Source organism: Megascapheus bottae, chromosome 24, assembly GCF_031878675.1.
Source record: "Megascapheus bottae isolate mThoBot1 chromosome 24, mThoBot2.hap1, whole genome shotgun sequence".
Taxonomy (NCBI): Eukaryota; Metazoa; Chordata; class Mammalia; order Rodentia; family Geomyidae; genus Megascapheus; species Megascapheus bottae.
In genome coordinates, this window is record NC_143532.1 from 2,280,277 (window position 1) to 2,303,215 (window position 22,939).

At 57.1% G+C, this 22,939-nt stretch overlaps 1 protein-coding gene across 3 annotated transcripts in view; it reads right to left on the reverse strand.

Moving 5' to 3' along the window:
• Window positions 1-657: 657 nt before the first annotated feature.
• Kiaa0513 (KIAA0513 ortholog) overlaps window positions 658-22,939 on the reverse strand; it is a 28,503-nt gene continuing 6,221 nt past the window's right edge. For 2 of the 3 annotated variants that reach the window (XM_090357189.1, XM_090357187.1), the window contains exons 2-13: window positions 12,998-13,474; window positions 11,639-11,738; window positions 10,959-11,032; window positions 8,870-8,940; window positions 8,014-8,209; window positions 7,532-7,572; window positions 6,789-6,867; window positions 5,634-5,711; window positions 4,527-4,556; window positions 1,956-2,036; window positions 1,642-1,736; window positions 658-799 (exon numbers count right to left, since the gene is read on the reverse strand). In XM_090357189.1, coding sequence (XP_090213315.1) covers window positions 750-799; window positions 1,642-1,736; window positions 1,956-2,036; window positions 4,527-4,556; window positions 5,634-5,711; window positions 6,789-6,867; window positions 7,532-7,572; window positions 8,014-8,209; window positions 8,870-8,940; window positions 10,959-11,032; window positions 11,639-11,738; window positions 12,998-13,326 — 1,224 coding nt within the window. In that variant the 5' untranslated portion in view covers window positions 13,327-13,474 and the 3' untranslated portion in view covers window positions 658-749. The remainder of the gene's footprint in view (window positions 800-1,641; window positions 1,737-1,955; window positions 2,037-4,526; window positions 4,557-5,633; window positions 5,712-6,788; window positions 6,868-7,531; window positions 7,573-8,013; window positions 8,210-8,869; window positions 8,941-10,958; window positions 11,033-11,638; window positions 11,739-12,997; window positions 13,475-22,939) is intronic. The other variant, XM_090357188.1, reaches the window with a different exon arrangement.

Genomic DNA, 22,939 nt, shown 5'->3' on the forward strand with positions numbered 1-22,939 from the left:
TCTGGCGGTGGTGGCCCTGCTCAGAGCTCACTTAGTCAACATGTAGTCCACTCAGAGGTCAAGGAAGCCCCTGGCCCAGCCTGGGTACAGCCAGAGTCCACCCCACGTGGCATCCAGGCAGAGCAGCTGTGGGCTGCAGCCAGGGCCTTCCTTTTCTAGCTGCAGGCTAGACAGGCTAGACTGACAGGCGCCTGGCCCTTGGCCTGTGAGTCCTGGAACTTGCTTTGCTTCCGAAGGAGGCTGGGCTGGGTGGGCAATCGGAGGGTCTGCAGAGATGCTGGGTGAGCCTGGAAGTCTTGTCTGGCAGCTGCTCACATGCCTGCCAAGGCAGCAGCCTCTACAGCAGGGAGGCCTGTCCTGGGCCCTGAATCTCTCCTCAGGAGCACAGGTCCCCTCCCTGAGCTCCCGGGACTCCCAGGTCCCATCACAGAGGGAGGTGGGCCAAGTGGGGAGCCACGAGCAGCCACGAACTGCCCTGCTGGGACCCAGCTCCACCACCTTCCTTGTGGCTGCCATGTCCTGGTCCCAGCAGAGCTGTTCAGGCCTCCTCCTCCTCCCTCAGTCTCATCTCACAAGCCCAGCTCTCTGGGGGCAGGTCCCCGAGGGCGCCGTGCACAGGGGCAGGAGCAGATGGGACAGGAGGGCGGCGGCGGCGGCGGCGGGGGTCTTCTAACCGCTAAGTGGAAGGCGGCCCGGGGGCTTGCGAGCCGCTGCTGTCATGCGGGTTGTCGTGGAGGCCTTGCGGTCTCCTACTCAGCAGCCATCTGCTCAATGTGGTCGCTAAGCAGCTTGTATTGTTCTGGAAGAGAAAGCAGAGTCAAGGCTGGAGTCAGGGCAGACGGGCATGGCCGCCCCTGCCTCTTCCTCAGCCACAACCAGGGACCGGCTGCTGCCTCCTGAGCCACGGCGGCTGCGGGGTCACCCCGTCCCCGGTCCCGGGCAAGGCTGTGCCGTCAGAGTGTAGGTGAACACGGATACAGGTGAGAGCCCCCTGGGACCCAGGCAGGGAGTTGGCACAGGGCTTTTGTGGCAATGGGGCTGTGCGGTGCAGGCCCCAGGGGCTCTTGGAAGTGGAGGAGGTCTGAGGGCCTTTGTGCTGGAGGTAATGGGGAGGGGGCAGCCTTGGCTGGCAAGGTGGGGCTGGCAGGACTGACCGTCCAGGGACACATCCATCCTGGTGCCCCCTGAGGCCATGAACTTGGGTACAAGATAGACATGTCTTCTAGAACACTCCCACAAGGCCTTTGGGCCTGAGAGAAGTAGCCGTTCTAGCAGATCACGGCACAACACGTGAAGTGTGGGGAGACCCACGCCCCTTGCTGCACCCCTGGCCCCAACTGTCCCCTGCTCACTGTGGCAGGGTGGTTGAAGCAGCAGGCAGGCTCCAGGGACTACTGGTGGCTGGAGTCTCTCTGCAGGACCCCCACCTGTGATCCTGCTGCCCCACCCGCCACATCTGTCCTCCCTCCAGTGGCCACAGACTTCCAGGCGGAGCAGAGGCCTGGCATCCTCACTGACTAGGGGAAGAGCTGGCTGGGAAGCCCAGCCCCGTGGGTTTAATGGCAAGCTCAAAGTGACAGGCATGCTTCCTTGACAGAGCAGAAAGCCCCAGTGTCTCCTGCAGCCCACGGGCCCGCTCACCCTCATCCAGGTTGCCGATCACGGCCTGCTTCTTCAGGAAGTCGCTGCACAGCTTCTTGTTCAGCCCGAAGGCCAGCATGTTGTGGGTAAACGTGCTGGGGAGGGACACCAAGCACGGTCATCCTCCTGCTGGCCGGCCTAGGCCGAGCCAGCCAAGGGGCCAGGCCCTCACCCTAGAGGCTGCAGAATGGGCAGTGAGGACTGACTGGTACAGGAAGACTGCCCGGCGTGCCCACTTGGCGTGAGCTCTTAAGCAGAACAGGGCCACTCTGTTGCCCCCTCCCCCAGGTGGCGCCCACCCTTGCCAACCTCACCCCAGCTGCCCGAAAGCGATGTTCTCGTTGAAGCGCAGGCTGTCATCACGCTCCTCCTGGGTCATGTGGCACCACTTCTCCCTGTGGGCACAGGAGGGCAGGACCAGCCTCAGACAGGCCCATAGCCCTGCCCACCCTGCCTACCCCGACAGACACAGAGGCCCTGTTCCTGAACCACAGCCTCCACACAGAGCCTGCCAGAGCCTGCCAATGTCTGCAGCCGCAGACAAACATGTGCTTCCCTTCCTATGAGCCCCCCAAACCATCATGTGTCCCCAGCTCGCAGACATGAGGGTAACACAGCCATCCACAGTGGGCCTGGGCCCACCTCACAGGCCAGAGACCACAGCCAGCTGTGAAGGCCAGTAGAGTCTACAGGAGATGCAGGGTGGGTGCGCTGAAGCCGCCCAGGCCTGGCCCCAGTGGCCTCTGCCTCCCGAGGGCCCACTCACCCTGTCTATGCCCTGCCCCATGGCGCAAGGAGACCCGCCACCAGCCAGCATGGCCTTGCCAAGGCCCGGCTCTGCCAGGCTCTAGAGTGCCGCCCAGCCTGCCCTGCAGGCCGCAGGTCTGGGGAAGGATCGGGCCTCGTGTTCTCTGCCTGGCCTGGGTGGGGTTTGGGGTGTCTCCCTGTGAATCCAGACAGATACAGGCACAGAGAGGAGCATCAGACAGCTGCCTCCACCGGCTTGCTGTCCCCCGTCCCATGGCTTCTGCCCTTCCCCAGTGGAGCTCCCGGAACAAAATTCTCCTGAGAGGGCCTGGGGGTGTGGAGGACGGACACGAGTGGGAGGAGTTTGCACTGGCCCATGTCCCATGGGACAACACTGGATGAGACTGGGAGAGGAAGAGGCGAGCAGGGAGAGGAGCAGTGAGAAGTCAAGAATGAAGGAGCAGAGGGAGAGAAAGACCAAGGAATGGGCGCTCAGCTCCTCTGCCCCTCCTGCCCCCTCCCGGCCTCGGGTCTCGGCGTCAGTAGGGATGCACAACTCAGCCTGCTAGGGGGTTGCCTGGAGCCCTGGGGTGTGGTGGGAGTCGCCCATCCCATCCCTCCCCCCCCCCCCATACTGCCAGAGGCCAGGCCCAGCCCACCGTTTCCTCCCTACCCCCTGTCTCCCAGCCACAGTCTTCAGGATTGTCCAGGCACACACTCCCCCAGCACCTGGCCTGGTTGTGCACAGTGGCCCCTGCACAACCCCAGAACTGTGCAGCACAGCGTCCCTGGGCCCACTCCTGGACCGTGAAGATATATTTCCCCTTGCTGTGGCCAGGAAAAAAATAAAATAAATAAAAAACCCACCATCACATTAACCTGACTCAAGAGGAGGTGGGGGCACGAGTGACCGGGCTGGGGTGGGGTTTCCTGAGCCCTGGGCCCAACCCTGCATACTGGCAGGGAGCACTGGCTAAGCTCCCGCAGGGGTTCTGGATGGACCGACATTTGGTGCTGCTACGATGGGGTGGGCAGTCTGCTGTCAGCAGAGGTCACGGGTAGGGGCTGTGCTGGCGACTCCTGGTGCCCGGGCAGCTGAGGGTACTCCTAGCTTCTGGTAGGGCAGAGGTATGGACTCCACACAGGGGTTGGCTGGCTGTCCCTCAGCTTGGCTCAGGACAGGCCATCTGGGTGGCAATAGCACAGACCAGTCCCAAGGGGACCATGATGCCCCTCCATTCAGGCCTGGGCTACAGCACCAAGAAGCTTTCTTCCCAGGAGGCTGCGGAAGCTGGGTTGGTCACCAGCCACAGCTCCTTTAAGGTTCCTAACAAGGATGGGGATGGTGGTGTAAACCTACAATCTTGCTGCAAGTACAGGCAGGTGGACCCAGATCTGAGGCTGGCCCCACGCCAAAATGTAAGACCCTATCTGAAAAATAACCAAGGCAAAAAGGACTGAAAACATGCTTCAAAGCCCAAGTGTCGACTCAGAAAGTGGAAGGCCTTCAGTTCAAGACCCTATTATCACTAAAAGTGGTCGGGGGAAAGGGTTTCTCATGACCACAAACTGCAAGCACATCTCCAGTGCTCCTACGGAAGGCGCACCGCATTGAACAGGCACAACTCTAACTAAACACACACCACCCCGGCTTCCAGGCCACGAGGGGTGGCCCCGCCACGGCCTGCAGGGAGCAGTCCCATTATGGCTTTTTACAGGTCCCCTCTGCTCCCACAGCTTCCCCAATCACCCAGTGGCTAGAGGAGAGAACCCAGACCTGCAGAGACCACACAGCTGCTGCACGGCCTGCCACCTCTGCCCTGGGGGAAATTCTTAAGAATCCCCAGAAGTGTGGGGTGGACAGGAGGTGAGTGGCTAGTGGAGGGTGCCACAGGCCCTGAGCCCAAGTGGGCTTCCTGCCTGCACTCTCTCTGCCCGGAACTCGAGCACACCACACGGGGTGGCTCTGGGTGCCACCTGTGGTTTCTGACTGCCTTGTGTATGCTGGCCTTGGTGAGGTCCCACCTGTCCAGGGCCTGGACTTGCAGCCAGCCTGTCTCCTCCGAGACACCCTCCCTCCCCCGCGGAGCCTTCCACAGCCCCGCTGTAAAGGGAACGGAGTCATGTGACACACACACCTCTTCTCCTCCTGCTCTCCAGCATCCCCTCTGGAGCGGCAGCAGAAACAGTAAACAAAGGAATACGTCAAAGTCATGCACGGTACGTGATGGACGAGCAAGCGAGGAGGAGTCATCGCAGGCAGAAGCAGAGGACAGCGCATGGGGATGGAGGTTCTGTCGCTACACACCCCGGGTGCCCTTGCCACGTCCCCTGGCACAGACTGGAGCCCTCCGAGAGTCCTTGGATCTCAGCCTTGCCCACCCCATGCGATCCCTCTGCCTTCCCAGGAAGCACAGCGGCAGCGGCTGCCTCAGGGACACGCAGCCAGCCACCTCGTCCCCGGATGGATCTCGACTACTCTGCTGTGGAACAGGTTTCAGCTATGGGCTGGCAGACAGAGCCTCACCAGCCAACATCACTCATCCCCTCCTTCCTGACACGGATGGGAAGAGGCTGTGGCCACTCCAGAGACAAGGAAGGCTCAAAGAGGGTCACTTCAAAGTGGCAGGACTGGCCAGCCATAAGGGCACCGGGGCTGATGTACCCTCGTTTCCTCAGTCCCTGTCCCTGGCTGCCAGTGGCTTACCCTAGCCAGACAGCGTGCGGGGCAGGGCCCAGGGCAGCAGGAGCAGCAGGGCCGGGTTCCTCCTGCTATTGAGCTTTCTGAATAATTCCCTAGGCCCTCGAGGCACAGCTCATGCTCAGGGCCATGCAAGGGCCTGCTCTAGTGGCGGGCGGGCCGTGCCAAGTGGACAGCTGTGCCTTCAAGGCCAGCTCTAGTGACAGTCCCCAGGGCTCCATATCAGCACAGTGAGCAGTGGGGTCAGAGAGGCTGGTCTCCTTTAGTGGGGTCTGCATTTTCAGGAGGGTCCCCAGGGCCCAGCGTGTGCACAGTGAGAAGCCGGGGTGGGGTGGGGCTGGTCTGTTTTGGGGAGGGCCAGGCAGACTCACGCCAGAGCCCAGGACAGCAGCTCTCGTGAAGCTGAGCCCTGACACTCAGCCCTCAGAAGTCAGTGGGCTGCAGGGAGGCAGAGTGGACGATGCAGAGCCAGGCAGCCCAGCTCTCCTCTGCGGCCCTTTCCAGATGCCTCTTCCCCTGGGAGACAGAGCCCCCTGGCTCTTACCTGGTGGTGGGAGATCGCTTCTTCCTCTCACAGTGGACAGCGTCGAAGAAGGCCGCGTTCCAGAACCTCAGCGTGTGCCTAGAGGAGGAGAGACAGGAAAGCTGAAGGATACGGGCCCAACCTGCTGCTCACTGAATGCAGAGCCTCCTCCAGCAGCACTTTCCTAAGAAGCCAAGGAGAGGAAGACAAGACGCACACCGGCTGCCATGAATAAGCCATCTTAAAAAAAAAAAAAAAGGGCCCTGGCGGGACTGGAGTTTGGCCTAGTGGTAGAGTGCTTGCCTAGCATGAACAAAGACCCAGGTTCAATTCCTCAGTACCACATATATAGAAAAGGCCAGTAGTGATGCTGTGTCTTAAGTGGTAGAGCTCTAGCCTTGAGGAAAGCCCAAGGACAGTGCTCAGACCCTGAGTTCAAGCACCAGGACTGACAAAAAAAAGGGGGGGGGGATGACCTGTTCTAGCATGTCCACTGGGGTTGACCCCCAGCTCCATAGATAAAATGGGCATTGTTTTTGGTGTATTCGTGTAGGCAGCGCCACCTACACTGCTCACTGTGGAATTCCAGAATGCTTTCCTGTGTGTCCATTACTGACCACTTCACGCACAGGGACGCACCTCTCCACCTCGGCCCTCGTAGCTCAAAGACTGGCTCTAGGGTTTTCCTGTCCTGGGCATTCTGTGCATGTGGGAGCATGTAACATGAGGTCTCCCCTCAGCAAGACGGAGCCACATGTGCCAGTGGCTCTGGGGGTCACTGCACTGTGGCGTCAGGGCTTTTTCCCTTTCTGAGGTCAGGTAGCACCATGAGTGGTCAGACCACTTGCGTCCTCTGCTCTCCTGGTTGGACATCTGGGTTGCCTCTTTGGGGCTTCTCTGCTTCTCTATTGCTTCTTCCAGTGCCGCTATAAACCTCTGTGCAAGGCCTCCATGTGGCCACAGAGATCTCGAGCGTCGTGGCTGCTCATGTGGTTGCTGGGCTAACCTCTGAGGGTTTCCCGCTGTGCGTTCCCACCAGTGGGGAAAGCGCCATCTCCATATCCTCGCCTACGCTGATTAGCACGCATGCGTCACTCTGGCTGCCATTTCTGCCTGACACCCAGGCAGCTAGGAGGAGCTGAGGGAGGCGCTGGGGGAGGGGTGTGGCAGCCTCACCAGATGGGCTGCTGCTTCAGGTGTGTGTACAGGTAGACCTTCTCCCCCTTCTGCTCGCCCTCGGGGCTGTATACGGTCTCTGTGGAAGAGACAAAGGTTATGAAGACAAGTGGTCAAAATTCCACAGCAGCCGGACACCAGTGGCTCACGCCTGTAATCCTAACTCTTCAGGAGGCTGAGATCTGAGGATCATGGTTTAGTGTCAGCCCAGGAAGGAAAAAAGTCCGGGTGACTCTTATCTTCAAGTAATCACAGAAAAAGCGAGAAGTGGTGCTGTGGCTCAAGTGGTAGAGTGCTAGCCTTGAGCAAAAGGAGCTCATGGACAGTGCCCAGGCCCAGAGTTCAAGCCCTAGGACTGGTAAAAAAAAAAAAAAAAAATCCACAGCAGCTTTCCTGCCAGAGTGTGCCACACCTAGCCCCGCTTAGGGACAGACCTTAACAAAACTGTCCCAGCTTGAACCTCTCAACCTCTCTGGGACTGAGGAATTAGCTTCCCCACACGATCCAAAGAAAGCCAGTAACAAAATACAGACCAACTTGTAAATCCTCTAAGGCACTATTCTGTTAGGGAGGGAAGCACAGCCCTGAGCCATTTCCTACTCCTGTTTTGGGCTCACCACAGGCCAGTAGTTGAAGGTCCCACGTCCCCAGTCCCTTCTCATTTGTGCCCCTTCTCCTCCAACACCCCCCCCCCCGTCACCCCCTCTGTATGCAGATCTCCCAGCTCCTGTGACAGCGCTTACCAGTCTTGAGCTGCTTGTCCTTGGGTTTGTTCTCATCTTCTCTGGAGGAAGAAAACCCAGGGTAACGTCAGCGGTGGCCCACCCACTGTTCCCATGAATCAAAGACACAGTTGGCACAGCCGAGGCAGGCTGGTTTCCTATTAGAGGTGCTGGGAACATGCAGGGTCTTCCAGGCTGCCCTGGTCACTAATTGCCCCAGAATAAGGAGGGTGGGGCAAGATGCTCCCCACTAGCAACTGCCAATCCCTGTGGGCTCATCTGTCCACGAACCAGCCTGGACTGCCTGTGTGTGCAGTGGACTCTGGGGGGGGCTGTGGGTGCGGGGGGTCCCAGGAGGCCTTGTCCTGGCTGCACAGGGGCAGTGCGGGCCCTATCCAAGGCGGGGGCCGGTGGGGGGCGTGAGTCCTCCCTGCCACCTCTCCAGCCCAGCCCAGCCTCCCAGGGCCTCTCCCCACCAGGCAGGGACTGCCCAGGCCACTCACTCGTTCTTCCTGGCTAAAGGTCCCTTCAGCTTGGTCTCCAGCCCTCCGAAGAAGCCCTTCACGTTCTCCGTGTTCTTCAGCAGCCTCTCGGCAATGTCCTTCTTCTCCGCCAGCCAGCTGTTGGCCGACTTCAGGTAGGAATCGATGCTGCCCGCGGCCTTCTCCCTGGGCTCAGAGGGCAGCGGGTGCGGCTTGCCTTGACCGAGGGAGAAAATAAGGGGCCATGGTGGTGAGGCCAGGCAGCGGCTGGCACAGGAGGCTCCTGGGGGGTCTTGGACTTTGTCTGCTTCAGTGGCGGGAAACTGTCACCCCAGAGGTGGCCAGAGACATGCCCTCAGGGATGCTGGGACAAAGGAAGGGCTGTCACCTCTGCAGGTACTCCCGCACCAGCCATGTGCAGAGGAGTGGCAGGGAGGAACTAGGAGGACAGGCAGGCAGCAGCCCGCAGGCCAGCCCTGCCTTTGGACAGTGCCCACAGTGTGAGAGGGCTGGCGCCGTCTAGGGGCACGGTACACGCCAGGACAGACGTGCAGGACCTGGGGGTTGGGGAGGGGGGGAGACCAAGACCAGGCCTCCCCAGACCAGTATGTTTCACTAAATCATAAAGTTGAGACCCCCCACCCCATGTCTCCCCCACATGACATCCTGGCCTCATTTCCTGATAGCATGGCCTTCGCTTTAGTCTGTGGACGGCAGCGCTGACCCCAGTACAGCCCACGGCCCGTGCACTTTCAGAGTCTCACTCCTGGCCTGTCCTCTCCCTAACATCAGCTTCTGCTCTTTGGGGGCCCACAGCTTTCGCCGTGCTGCCAGCTGACAGGCCGCAGCCTCTGTAGATGACCGAGTCGGGTCTCACCAATGTGGTAGTAGGTGAAGCACATGGTCATGAGATTCTTGGCGGGCCCAAAGTCATCCATCTGATGGCACCTGGAGGCAGAACAAGGCCCACCTGACTGTGAGGTAATGGAACGGGACCAAAATATTCCATAAACACGTCTAAATGAATCCCTCGCTCCTGAGGAAGTGACAAAAATAGTCCCCCAGAGCCAGTTAAGAGCCCCTTCTGAGTGCCCAGCCCAAGACTGGGTATGACAGGGTGGGAGAAAGTTTTGGTTCCCCAGATGGCCTCTGTCATTTTATTTTACTTTATTTTTTTGCCAGTCCTGGTCTTGAGCTCAGGGCCTGAGCACTGTCCTTGGACTTTCTCAAGGCTAGAGTTCTACCACTTGAGCCTCAGCACCACTTCCGGCTTTTTTCTATGTATGTGGTACCGAGGAATCAAACCCGGGTCTTTGTGCGTGCTAGGCAAGCACTCTACCAATAGGCCACACTCCCAGCCCCAGCCTCTGTCATTTTAGGATGACAGTCACAGCTCAGCAAATGGTGCCTGGCTCATATCCATATGGTCAGAACCAGAAGTCACTTCTAGCCTTGCTCCAAGCCAGTGGCTCAGGGGGCCACATTGTCCCCCAGTTCCTCGCCCAGGACAGGATTTTGAGAACAAAAGTTATTTTGAGAACAAAAAAATACTTGTTGAAAACAAGTATTTACAGACTATTCCAAAAAAGAAATTGTGGAGAAGTATTGTTGCTGTATTGCATTATATATCATGTGTTATGATTATGAGCTATGTATAGATGATTCCACTTAGCAAACAGGGCAAGGAAAGCCTGGAAGGTAGTCTCTACCACTAGGCCAAACTCCTGGCCCCCTGTATAGTTTTTAACCCTGGACAATTATTTCTTTGAAATGAGGCTCATCTAGAATGTAGATGCGAGATAGTAAGATTTTCAATTTCATTATGAAAGATATTTTAAAAGAGCAAGTCAATTTAAAGAACTCAGTTACTAATGCTACTATAAGACCGGTGAGTGGAGGGTGAAGTAAAAACTGAAGGCACTAATAACTGAACATAGAGATTTGTAAGTCTGGGCCAGGAGTTTGGCCTAGTGGTAGAGTGCTTGTGTAGCATGCATGAAGACCTGGGTTTGATTTCTCAGCACCACATACATAGAAAAATGCTGGAAGTGGTGCTGTGGTTCAAGGTTAGAGCTCTAGCCTTGAGAAAGTCCAAGGACAGTGCTCAGGCCCCACAACGGGCAAAAAAAAAGAAAGAAAGAAGAATTCATAAGTGCTCAGTGTGGTACTTAGGTAAAACAAGAGTTCACAAAACTGTCACAGCTGTAGTCTGCAGGTAGAGGTACAGGACCTGTGCAAGAAAGCTCTCAGAAGACAGCCAGGAGGACTCAGGGCTCCCTGAGTGGGGTCCTCCCATCCCTTCCCTCCCCACCCTTATCAGCCCCCGGGGGGCCTGGTGTCTGGGGTTTGGGAAATGCTGAGTGAGGGCAGGAAGGACAGGAATCTGCCCCTCCCCTTTCCAGCCCACATGCCAATATTCAAGGGGAGGAGAGAAAGTAAGGGAAATGGAGAAGCCAGAGAATGACAGCTGGGGGCGAGGAGGGGTGCGGGAATAATGGCTCCCAGGGGCAGAGCCCTCTGTTTGGAGGGGGAGGTAAAGGAGGACCCTTCTCAGACCTAGGAGGAAGCATGAGATGGTTTTGGTGGCATATGCAGAGCGGGCACCAGGGCCTGGGAAGCAGGAGCTGCTCTGCGTTGGTCATGGGTGCAGCAGAAATAAGCTGAGACCAGGCCCCTCTTCCCTATCCAGCAGCCTGTTCACACTGCTGCTCAGGAAGGCGGGGATCTGGTGGGAGAAGGTCACTGTGGGAGGGGGTGGGGGATGCCAGGGGGTCACTGTGCTGGGCACACAGAGGGCTGCACCCCTCTGATTGCTGGTGAGCATTGCTTTCCAGTCACACCTCTCCTTCTGGCTGGCACTGGGTGCAGCTGAGCTGCTGTGGGGAGAGGCTGTCGTGGTAACTGGCAGCTGGCTCCCCAGGGGTGAGGAGGGCTGGGAAGTACCCGGAGCCAGGGGGGTCACTCACTCAAACAGCACCACTGCAAAGGACTGCACCAGGCGGTAGAAGGTGGGCTCGGATACACACTTGGACTTGCAGCGCTGTGGAGAGAGGCCAGACGTGCGTGCGTGGGCTGAGTCCTGGGCCCGGCGCAGGCCCCTCCCTCACACCCACCAGAGCCGCCAGGGGCTTCTCCTCACAGAATCTGGAAAGCTCAGGACTTCACACTTTCACCCACACCTAAAAGCCTGGGAGGACAAACTTAAAACCAACGCTGGCTATTTTTAGTTTGGGGATTCGTGGGTAGCTTCTTCTGTATTTTCTATTTTTTTTTCTAAGAAGAATATATTATTTTGGAAAAAAATCCTACTGAATACATATAAAATTGTTTTGAGCTTGGTTCCTACGTTCTTCTTTATGTGGCTTTTATTATCTTGAACGTATCATTTACCATTTGCAAAAACAAACTATTCAGGGTTATTTATAAGAAATTCACGGGGAGCCACATAGCTGAGCTTTTCTGGCCCCGGGTGGGGCGTCTCATGAACATTTTGCCGTGGGCCTGCTCTAAGTTTCCTTTCAGCCCGTCGTTCTACTTTCTGCTGAGTTGTTTCCTTTTGTTCTGTCTCCTCAGTGGAGCATGGGAAAATGAAGGAGGTTGGAGTGTGTTACCACTGCCTGCTTTCCATTGCCCACCTGTAGCTCACCTGGGCGCTGACATAGCGTGCAAACCACTCGCGGCCTTTCCCATCCTCACTGCTGCAGTACTCTCCAAACCTGGCCTTCTCCTCCTGGTCCAAATCCTCCCTGAGGAAAGGCAGAGGACAGGGGAAACTGGTCAGTCCTCTGGAACAACGATTCACAGTGAGGCAAGAGCAAGGAGAAGGAACAGGAGCACGGCCCCAGCCCTGAGACACTGCCGCCTGAGCTCTTGCCTTCCCGTGATCCACAGGACACATGCGTCCCCCTCATTCCCCAGCCCCTGACCAACCAGACCTCCAGTTCCGAAGCCCACTCCCTGCCTGCCTCTGCCCAGGGAGGTCTGAGCCCTGGATCTGAAGATGCCTTGCTTCTCTTGCAAACACTCAAAACAGAAGTGGAAGGTTAAGGATGGTATATAATTCAGCACTAGGGAGGCAGGAGGATCAAGAGTTCAAGGTTAGCCTTGGTTACATAAGGAAACAACATCCTCCCTCCCCCCAGCACAATAGGAAGGCCACCGAGAGGTGCCAGGAGCGGACTGTGAGCAACCAGCTGCTCAGGAACACTGGGTTACTGGAACCCTGCCAGCCAATAACCACAGCTTCTTGCCAGATACCCGGGGAGACATGCCAAGGAGCAGTCACCCGGGCACAGAAGCCAGGCCATCAGGCCTTGGACCTGGCAAGGACCAGGTGAGTCAAGCGTTGTAGAATGGCCAGGCAGCGGGAAGAAACGGTGGCTCCGCAGTGACCTGACCCGAGGATGCACAGGGAAGATTCTAAACAACGTGCTGGCAGTGAACAGAGTTGATGAGGAGGACGACCCCGACAACCGGGCTTTGTTCCTCCACTTTTTGTTGCCTGTTTATCATGAGAGACCTTTAAAGATGATCTAGTGACCAGCTCTGTCTTACCTGGGACCCCGCCTCCCGAGTTCCATGAAGCCCAGTGAAGACACCACAGATGAGAAGTGAGAGGACTACGGGTCAGTGAGAATGGACCATCCACCCCGTTGTGCCCGTGCAGACAGGAGGAACATGCAGGGGTGGGAGCTGGGCACCCGGCATGGCGGTTATGGCTCGTGGTCTGTGTACATGGTCTGTGCTGCCTGCCTGGCCCATGAGAGTGGCTCTGGGGGGGGGGGGGACGCGTTGGGGAAGGGGGCTTCTGGAGGAGCAGTACCCCTCCCAGGGCTTTCCTCTGTACGGGGCAGGCTACACCCCAGAGAGCTGACGTAACTGGTCTGGCATGAAGCCCAGCTGAGATGCCCTTTACAACCACCCACGTGCCTCCCGTGCTAGGATGGGCTGAGGGCCACACCATGCCCCTGGGAGAGGGGAGCCTGGTGCAGGAGGCAGCACCTACCCTCCGGAGAAGACCTTCTCCACATAGCCACGCATGAATTCCCGCAGTGCCAGGCTCTCCGCGTCGGGGGCAGACTCAGTGCTCTGGTCGGAGGAGAAGGACTCATTGGAGGAGGAGCGGTGGTCCTGGTCCCAGGATGTATGCGAGGGGGACTCGCCCATGTCATTCTCGCTGTCCGCTGACTCCGTGGCCTCACTCTCAGACGCGTCATCTGCCAGGGAGCTGTCCCTGTCCTGTGGGGCGGGAGGAGCTGCCTCCAGGGGAGGGGAGGTCGGCAGCTCAATCCCAAAGTCGATCAGCGAGCCCACAGGGACCTCTGGGGCTTCCATGGTGGGTGGGCTGCGGAGGGGCTGGGCGGAGCCCACAGAGCGGCTTCCCGTCCTGTCCGTGCCAGGCGCCTGGGTGGGTGCTGATGCCCTGAGAGCCGCAGGCCGCCAAGGCCAGGTCCTGTGATGCAGCTCTGTGGTCCTACGGCATCTGGAAGAGCACCAGACACATAAACAGCCGTCTCCACCAGGGGCCTCTCCTCCCCGTGGGCGGCGGAGCACAGAGAAGGACACAGTGAGTCACAATTTCTACCAGGACAGCGATCTGGGGGCCGTGCCACCAGTTCCTTCACTGTCCATCTTACTGTTAGACATGCCAGAAGACAGACATGCCCGAGGCACTCATTAAAGAAATGAGTCAACAAACTCCCAACGACCAGATGCCTCAGACACGCGGCACGTTCAGGGCACTGCACCTGCCATTCCCCAGCTACCTCTCCCTCGGCAGCCTGTGAAAACGCCACCCTGTCTGGCAGGGGGCATGCCAGCAAGGCGCCACCTGTCGGCCAACTGATGTCACGGGCCGTGGAAGCAGCCACAGCTCACTCCCTGGGATCCCCTCCTTTTCTTCCAGCTTCTTGGGTGCTTGTTACGGTTCCTGACCTGGCATCTCCACCTGGACCTGCAGGTGGCTCTGCAGCCACCCAGTCAGGGGACAGTGGCCCTCCTGTTCCTGTGCTTCTGTCCCTTTGTCTGGGGGCTCCTCTCCCTGCGTCTTCCCCGAGTCCTGGCCAGAATTCAGCTCCCTGCCCGTGCCTAGCTCATGTCCTGTTGTGTGAAGAAGCTTCGCTCCACTCCTGTTCACTCAGCCCAGTCCACTCCCTGGCATCTCATCTAGACTCTGGAGTCAAGTGCCCCAAGTGCACTGGGGAATGGCAAGCCTGGTGGGGACAATGCCAGCCAGTGGGCAGGGGCACACAGTGCCAGGCACGCAGCCCAGGGCTCAGCTGTGTTCTGCTGAGAGATAGCGCTTCTCTACCAAGGTTCTGTGTGCAATCACACCTGCTCACCTCAGAGGAAACCAAGATAACGGGCTGGCAGAGAGGAGAGGACGGTCAGGAGGAAAGCTCAGGTCCAGAGGGGAAGAGGGGGCTGGGGTGAGCAGATTCACTAGACGTCTAGAGAGAGGTGCCTGCAGGGCAGGAATCCAGGGCTGGCTCCTGGAGACACACAGACCGCAGGCTCTGTGGGAACATGCTACTACTCCAGCTGGGGCTTGAACTCAGGGCCTGGGCACTGTCTTTAAGTCTCTCTGCTCAAGGCTAGTACTCTACCACTTGAACCACAGCACTACTTCTGCCTTTTCTCTGTGTGTGTGGTACTGAGGAATTGAACCCAGGCCTTTGTGCATGCTAGGAAAGCACTCTATCTCTAGGTCAAACTCCCCGCCCCCTTGTTTCAGCGGTACTGGTGGATGGCCAATCTCCCTATCCTAACCAGCACTTTTCTCTCTACCTCGAGATGTCTGAAGTCGTCCGGGCCCATCTCAAGGCCGCTGTCACTGGTCAGAGACAAGAGCTGCCTCTCCTTTCCTTTACAGAAACATCAAATCAATACCTAAAGTGTATCATCTACAACCGCACTGCTCAGCGCGTCCTCGCGGAGGGGACCAGCGCCCTCCTCAGGACACAGAGGGTCAGTAGCACCTTGTGCCTCTCTGGAGAGGAGCGGAGAGGGGCGTCTGGGGTGAGCCCGGGAGGCCTGCAGGGTGGCCAGGACACAGCGTCTAGAAGTGCTAGAGCAGCCCCCTTCCCCAAGGGTGGAATAAGCCTCAAAGGCCAGAGCCCACTGAGACATGGTCCCGGCGACAGGGTGACCTCTTTACTGGACAGGAAGGAAGGCAAGTCTTAAGTGTGAGGATGCAGCCAACGTGGAGAATTCCTCTATGTCAAAGGGCAGTCTAGGTCCTTCTACTCCGTGTTCCTTCTTGGGATTTGACTCGATAAATGCTGATGGAGGATGTCAGAAATTGTAAGCCGAGCGTGACAGTGGGAAACACAACCATGACCAGAAAGGTTTTGGCGGGCCCCAGTCATGAAGAACGAGTCGGAAGGACGCCTTGTGGTGCAGGATTTACAGGAAGCCAGGTTCCTCCCCTCATGCCTCCTCCCCTGACTCAGCTCCGCATGGAAGGCTCTGGAAATCCTACCTCACCAAGTTTCCCTCAAATAGAAGTACCGAGGAGTTCAGCAACCCAGGGGGACCAGGAGGGAGAGAACAGAACCACGAGCCGCTCTCAGCCTGACTCTGGGATGTGCCCCAGCTCTCGGTCTACACAGGTGAGGCCAGTGGGGAGTCCCAAGAGACTGAGGGGAGGTGACTGCCATAAGCCAAACATCCCAACTCACTGCCAGGCACGGCCCGGCCCCGTGGTGAACAGCTGTGGTTCTCTAACAACAAAAGGACAGAGCTAACAGTTCGGGGACAGCTGGATGCAATTTGGACAGACCGCCTTGGCCCTCTGTCTTTCCGAGTGTTGGGCAAAGTAAGGGGACGCTGCCCAGGCTTTTGTGCGGAGGGAGCAGCCTGTGGTCACTGGTCTGGAAGATCTGGAAGATCCCACTCCAGGGAACCCAAGGAAGTTAGGATGGAAACGGATGGCCAGCCACCCTCCTCAGGGTCGGGGCTCTGTCCTGGCGGCCTGAGGAAGGGCCGAAGCCAAGTCACACGCAGAGCACACGTGAAGGGGAGAGCCCAGCCGGCCTCCGTGTGCAGGGACCCCAGGCAGGCCGCAGTGAGCCCTCTCATACAAAGCCACACGGGACACCTGTCACTCTGGCTGGCGGTCAGCCGCCCTGCCTTGTGGGGCTGGTCGGAGCTACCCACGCAGCAGAGAGGATGCAGTCTCCATCCCCTACAAGGCTCCAGGAGCCTGGCAAATGCATTCTCCAAACATCCACAGGGGTCCGACTTCTGGCACACCCCATCATCCCGGGCCTGTCCAGAACTCACTCCTCGCCCTGCAGTAAGCCCACACCTATGACTAGTGTCCTTCGCTCATGGTGGCCCTGTGCCCTTTGTCACCTTCTCAAGTCCTCCTTAATGTTGAGACATGTTTAACATCGCGGAAGCATCCCTACTCTATCTGTCCTAAAGCAGTAACTCAAACCTAGGCAGAAACCTTGTCACCTAAATATGCAACAAGAGTGCTAGGCAAATTTTGTGCCATTAATTCTGCCATAAGACAGGAACAGGAGAACAATCATGGCATGAGGAAATGTTTATGTTTAATGAAACACACGGAAAAGGCAGGGACCAAGGGAGTCACATTCCTGTGACCACAACCCTGAGAAAGCACAGGACATGGTGGCCACTGTCCCTTGGTCTTCTGCCACTGTGGCTGGCATGCTAGCAGACTTTTCTGCAGGCTGGTCACCCGTGGGTCCACAGGTCCACACCTGCAGGGCAGAGTCAGGTACCAGAGCCACACTTCAGTCAGAATTATTCCCACAGTCAAAGCCTCGCTCTCCACCCACTTGGCAGTGCTGGGGTGTAAACACAGAGCCTCGCGCTTGCCAGGCAGGTGCACTGCCAGCACTTTATGATTTAGTTTTCGAGTAGGATGTTGCATTCGTGCCTGGGCCAGGACAGGAGTCCTCCTGTTTATTGTTTTCCACCAGCCTACGTCACCATACCCAGCTTTCACTAACGCAGATACGGTCTCCTCAACGAGACGCCCAGGCTTGCTGCCAGCTGCATTCCTCCTGACCTTGCTTCCCAGACTTAGGAGGAGAACCCGCTGAGTCCAGCTACAACTTCGCTCTTTGAGATAAAGAAGTGAAGAGAGGGGGCCAGGAGTTTGGTCTAGAGTAGAGTGCTTGCCTAGCATGCACGAAGACCCGGGTTCGAGTCCTTGGTACCACATACTTAGAAAAAGCCAGAAGTGGTGCTGAGGCTCAAGTGGTAGAGCTCTAGCCTTGAGAAAATCCAAGGACAGTGCTCAGGCCCTGAGCTCAAGCCCAGGACTGGACAAAAAAAAAATGAAGAGAGAAGGGGTAGAAGGAGGGGAAAGGAAAGAGGGAGAACATGTGTAAAAGATAGCATGGGAGAAAAGAGGGGAATGGCCCAAGCAAGCAGGAGAGCGAGCTTACTCATGCACATTCTCGACTTTCAGACAGACCTCTCTCTGCAGCCCAGATCACTCTCTGCAGCAGGAGGCCACACCAGTGACCCCCTGACAGGAGACCACCTGGATACCCACGTTTGCCATCCTTTTTTAAGCAGGCTCCTTCCTCAAGCATTTGGGGTTTGGGATTTGGGAATATTTGTGCATATGCACAATAAGGCATCTGGGGACAGGGCGCAAGTCTAAAGTGAGCCTTCACTGACTTTTCCTGTGTCCTGTGGGCATAGGCTGAAGGTGATTTTATGCCATATTTGTCTGCCTTTGTCCTGTGATGTCTGCCATGAATGTTTCTACCTGTGGTATGAGTCGGTGCCCAACAGGTGTTAGATATGGAGAATTCTGTGCTCTTGGTGGAGGAAGCAGGCTCATCTGGCTGCGAGCACTCACTGCCGCCGGGAGCCAGAGCTGGTGCTGAGGTGAAGACAGAACAGGGGACCGCACAGAAAATTCCAGACATCCTGGGGCAACTTGGAATGCTGGCACAGGTAACACCTGCCTAACCACTCACTCTTCTTTCTCCCTCTCCTCATATCAACCACAGATCTCTGGGGCCAGCTGCCCAGTGACTTCCTGGGCTTGGTTTAATCTAGGCTCTGAGATGAGAGTCTGAGGTCTTCCATGGCTCTCAGAAAGCCTACGCCACCTATCTCGTCGCCAGATGTCTTTCACACCTGCAGCCGGTGCAGAGTGGCTATGGCCACCTCTGATGACAGAGGCCGGCAGCTGAGGGAGGAGGGCCAATAAGCCAAGTGCCAGGTATGCCAGGAGCCTACCAGCTTGCCTACCCTCCCCAGGCTGGGTGAGATACAGCCCAGTGCCAGGAACTGGCATCAGTATGGCAGGGTGACCCTCCGAGTCTGCCTTGTGGAAAGGAGCGAAGTCGCTGGTTCTCAGACAGGAACTACCCACCCAGTCTCCCCTTGGTCATTTTTGCTCAGCCCTCTTGTGCCCTGTACGGCCTCCAAGGGGTTCCACAGCAGCAGGAGGCCACAGAGGGGAACAGGAAGGGGAGTGGGGAGGGGACAGCATGGGGGGAAAGTCTTTCCAGTTGGAGGGGTTGGGGTCCACAGGAGAACACCGATACGATTTTCCACACACAGCCCCATAAGCACTCCTCTCAAGAGTACCACGCTATAGCTAAGTTGCGAAGTGAATTTAAAACAACCGAAACCATGCAAAGTGTGTTCCCACCACCGATGGAATCCTGCTGGAAACCAGCCACAGAAACCTACCGGGAAAACCTCCCAGCAGGGGAAAACCAAATACCCGACACCCATGGTAGACAAGGGCATCTCAAGGAAAGCCAGAAAGCACGGGGACCTTGTGGGCCTTGATGGAAGGAGCTGGCTTCCAAAAACACTCAGGAACAAACTGCAGGGGCTTAGAGAGGCTGCGCCCATCCCCCACAGAGGCCATGATTCCCAGCCTGCTGATGTGACCTTGAGTGCTTAGCTGAGGTTGGGTTTGGGAGAACTCTTGTCACGGGCAGAAATAGCACTGTTAGATCTCCCTGTCTATTCTGGGCTTTTAGGAAGGAATTAGCCAGGCACTGTTCCCTCCCCCACTCCCTGCTCCACCTCCTGGAGGACAGAGCATCTCCAGATATTATCTGTGCATGGGAGACTCAAAGTCCTGCAGGGTTGATTGCATGACCTAAAACCCGCGTCCCCCCCCCCATTTCTGGGTGCATAGCTGTCCAAGAGCTGTGAAAATGGGTTCACTATAAATCTGCACAGTAATGCATGCTCTGTGACCACCAAGAATGGCCCTTGAGCAGACAGGCAGGCAGGGGGAGCCCCGGCAAGAGATGCATGGCACACCCCTCCTTAGAGGGCCTGTTGGGTGGTATGCTTTTCACTAGAAGACAGCCATGAGAGAGACGTGGAGCCCATGCAGAGGGCAGGGAGGGGACACAGACAGAGAGAGGCAGAGGCAGTTCAGGGATAGCTGTGAGTGAATGTCTCCCAAACAGATCACACTAACTGCACGTTAGCTGGGGGTGTGGAGAGGAAGGCAGGTGTAGCTGAGTAACACAGAAGGAGCCACATATGGTAGTTCCTCCGCCACTGGAAAAGGAGGCCCCGGAGATGCAGACTCCCTGGGTGCAGTGTTTGTTCAGCCATTGCCAGGCCCCCGTGGAACCCGTGCCCCTCCTCCCCCAGGCCGCCAGTGTCTCAGCAGCTCTGGAAACAGTGCCAGCCCTTCCTGACAGGCAGCTTCTGGGCCTGGTGCTTTGAGTAGATGAGTCACCTCCATCTCAGCCCCCCGCGGGCCTCCTCAGCAGTGCGTGGCTGTGGGCGCTGTGAGGACACGCAGCATGAAGTGGGGAGGCAGGGCAGAATCTCGTGGGGGCCACGCTCAGTTTGCCACCAGGATGCTGGTGGGGGGCATTGGCTTACATGGGCAAGGGTGAGCTGTGAGCTCGGTACCTTTGCGTCCTCTGTCTACAGAGAACTCTCTGGATCAGGCAAGCTTTGTGGTTTTAAACCATACAGGGTAAGAAATGGCCACATGTAAAAGGCGCTACAGAAGCGCTCGCGGCCGGCCCGCCAGGCCCTGTGTGATATCAAGTGGCCCGGGCCTAACTGCCCCTCCTGCCTGCCTGCCTGCCTGTGCAACCAGGCTCGGCTGTATCCAGGTCACACATGGCCCGATTCTGCGAGGCCATGCAAGGCCCCGCCGTCTGTTCCACCTCCCTTTGAGCCCCCACTGTGGGTGGCTCCAGAGCACTGACCATCAACAGCCCTGGGCAGCAGGAGTGGGCCTGGAGGAGGGCGGGCCAGGACACTGCAGGGAGGGCATTGCAAGCTGTGTTGTGAAGCTACCCTGTCACTGGGTAGCCAGCACAGTCCCAGGCTGGTTGGGCATGGCAAAGGCTGGTTGGACCAGAGGGTGTCTCTCTGGTGGAAGGAGGGAGATGGATTCCAGAGCTATGGGGACAGTGGGGTCTCAGTCCTCCCCCTAGGAAGGCGCATGTGGTTCAGCCTCTCTCTGCCTTCCCTGACAGAAGCCTGCTTCTGAGTCACCTCCCTGAGTGCTGTGAGGCGCCCTGCATGGAGCAGGAGACATTGCTCCCTTCCGCCTCCCTTCCTGCACTCCACCCAGTAGGCCCCTCCCCCTGATGCTCCGAAACTACCCACCCTTGGGCAGGCGCCCAGGTCCAGAGAACTGGAGGAGCCACAACAAAGAGCTTCCTTTTGCTTGACCCACTGAGGCTTTCAGGAAGTAAGATAGGAAAATACCATATTCTCTCAAACATTTCCTCCCTCAGCCCAGGGCAGTGCAACCTGGCACTGTGATCCAGCAGGCCAAGTGAGCATGCCCTCAGCAGGAGAGGAGCCACTCAATGCCAAGCTCTCCCCACAGGGCCCGGGGCCAGGGGCAGGTGCACCTAAGAGGCCCTGGTTCTGATGCCAGCATGCCTGGTTCTGCCACCTGTGGGCCTCACTCTGTGATGCTTTCCTTGGAGGGATCACTCCCCGTGAATCATCCACAGCCTACTCCAGCTTGAATGCAGGACATGACACATGCTTTAGGATGTAGAATGTCACAAAGTCCAATTTGGAGGAGAATAGTCATCACAGGGTTCCTGCTAATTCTTTACACATCAGACCAGTGCAGAGAGGAGCAGATAAAAGGGCGAGGGACAGGGGGCAAGAGAGGGCAAGAGAGGGAGAGGGAAAGAGAAAGGGAGAGAGGAGAGAGAGAGAGAGAGAGGAAAGGGAGAGAGAGGGGGAGAAAGAAAGGGGGAAAGAGAGAGAGAGAGAGAGAGAGAGAGAGAGAGAGAGAGAGAGAGAGAGAGAGAGAGAGAGAGAGAGAGATTTACACTGAAGTAGAGAGCAGAGACATACAGAGGATGCAAGAGAAAGTGACACTGGAGACAGAGCCGTAGAGACAGCGAGTGCCTCGCTGTCAGCCTTGATGTTACGTGGAGTGGTCTGAGATATGAAATGAGAGATCTCTTATAGTTAAAAAGTATTTTCAAGACAGACTTTGCTGTACTGTCCCAGCTGGTCTTGAAGTCCTGGGTTCAGGTGACTCTTCCACATCAGTCTCCTGAGGAGTGAGGATTCTTGGCACGTACCGCCATGCCTAACTCCTTTACTAAATATCGTGACCATTTGTACAGCACTTATTATAGAAGTTAGATGTTATATCACGCTTAAAATGTTTTGTCTCCACTAAAACTCACGTGAACAAATAAGAATAGCATCTAAAGCACCTCAGGGAGGGAGGCCTTGCAAAACAGAGCTGAAGCAGCTCTGGGACGCCACCTCAGCTGGTGGGGCGGCGGTGGTGAGGAGAGCTAGTGCAGGCTGCCTTTTCCAGCTAGGTAAGCTTTGCTGTTACACGTCTTAGACTCACACGGTTGGCTCTCAGCTACTGGCTGGCACTAATCTGACTTTTCCAGGAATGTGAGCCAAGTCTCCCAGCACCCCGCCTAGGGATGAGGAAACCTTAAGGCACAGAAGGGTAAATAGTTGTCTAAAGCCACAGAGCTAAGGCAGAAGTCTAGACAAAGCTGCCTGGCTCAATCCAATCACAATAAAGTGATGGCGTGGGCATGCTCTAGATGTCCCTAAGTGTCCATATGAAGAACTTGGGTCTCAGGATGGAGAGCTGGGGGCGGGGCGTGGTCCAGCAGCAGGGAGGAGGGCCTAATGGGAGCCCTACCTGCTCATCCTCTTTCTGCTCAGGGTTGACAGGACCACTGCTCCTTCCACAGTGCTCCCACTGGGTGATGCAGCCCACACCACAGGTGTGGTGCAAACCACAGGTGGCCCAGCTTGGACTATGGGCCAAATAAACCTTTTCTCTTTATGTAGCTGCTACAGCCATTCTGCTGTAGTACACAAGCTGGCTGATACAAGGCTGCTCCAAAGCACTGCAGCTCCCCGCTTCTCCCTGTACCCACGGTGGGGAGGACTCATCTCGGGCTTCCTGTACCCTGGTTCTCCCTGTACCCACGGTGGGGAGGACTCATCTCGGGCTTCCTGTACCCTGGTTCTCCCTGTACCCACGGTGGGGAGGACTCATCTCGGGGCTTCCTGCACCCTGGTTCTCCCTGTACCCACGGTGGGGAGGACTCATCTCGGGGCTTCCTGCACCCTGGTTCTCCCTGTACCCACGGTGGGGAGGACTCATCTCGGGGCAATATCTGACTCAGAAAACTGGGAGTTTAAGTGGGCTGTGGCTCAAGGGATAGGGTGGTAGCCTTGAGCTGAAGGGCTCAGGGACAATACCCAGGCCTAGGGACAGGGTGGTAGCCTTGAGCTGAAGAACTCAGGGACAGCGACCAGGCCTAGAGGTCAAGCCCCATGACCTACAAAAAAGAGAGAAAGGAAAAGAAAGAAAGCTGGTAATGGAAGACGTTTACCTAGTTCTCACTCTGAGTGTGGCAAACATGGAGCTTGGACTTTTTGTGCACACACTCACTCTCTCGCTCTCACTCACTCACAGAACACTACAGAAGTTACTCAGGACTGAAGG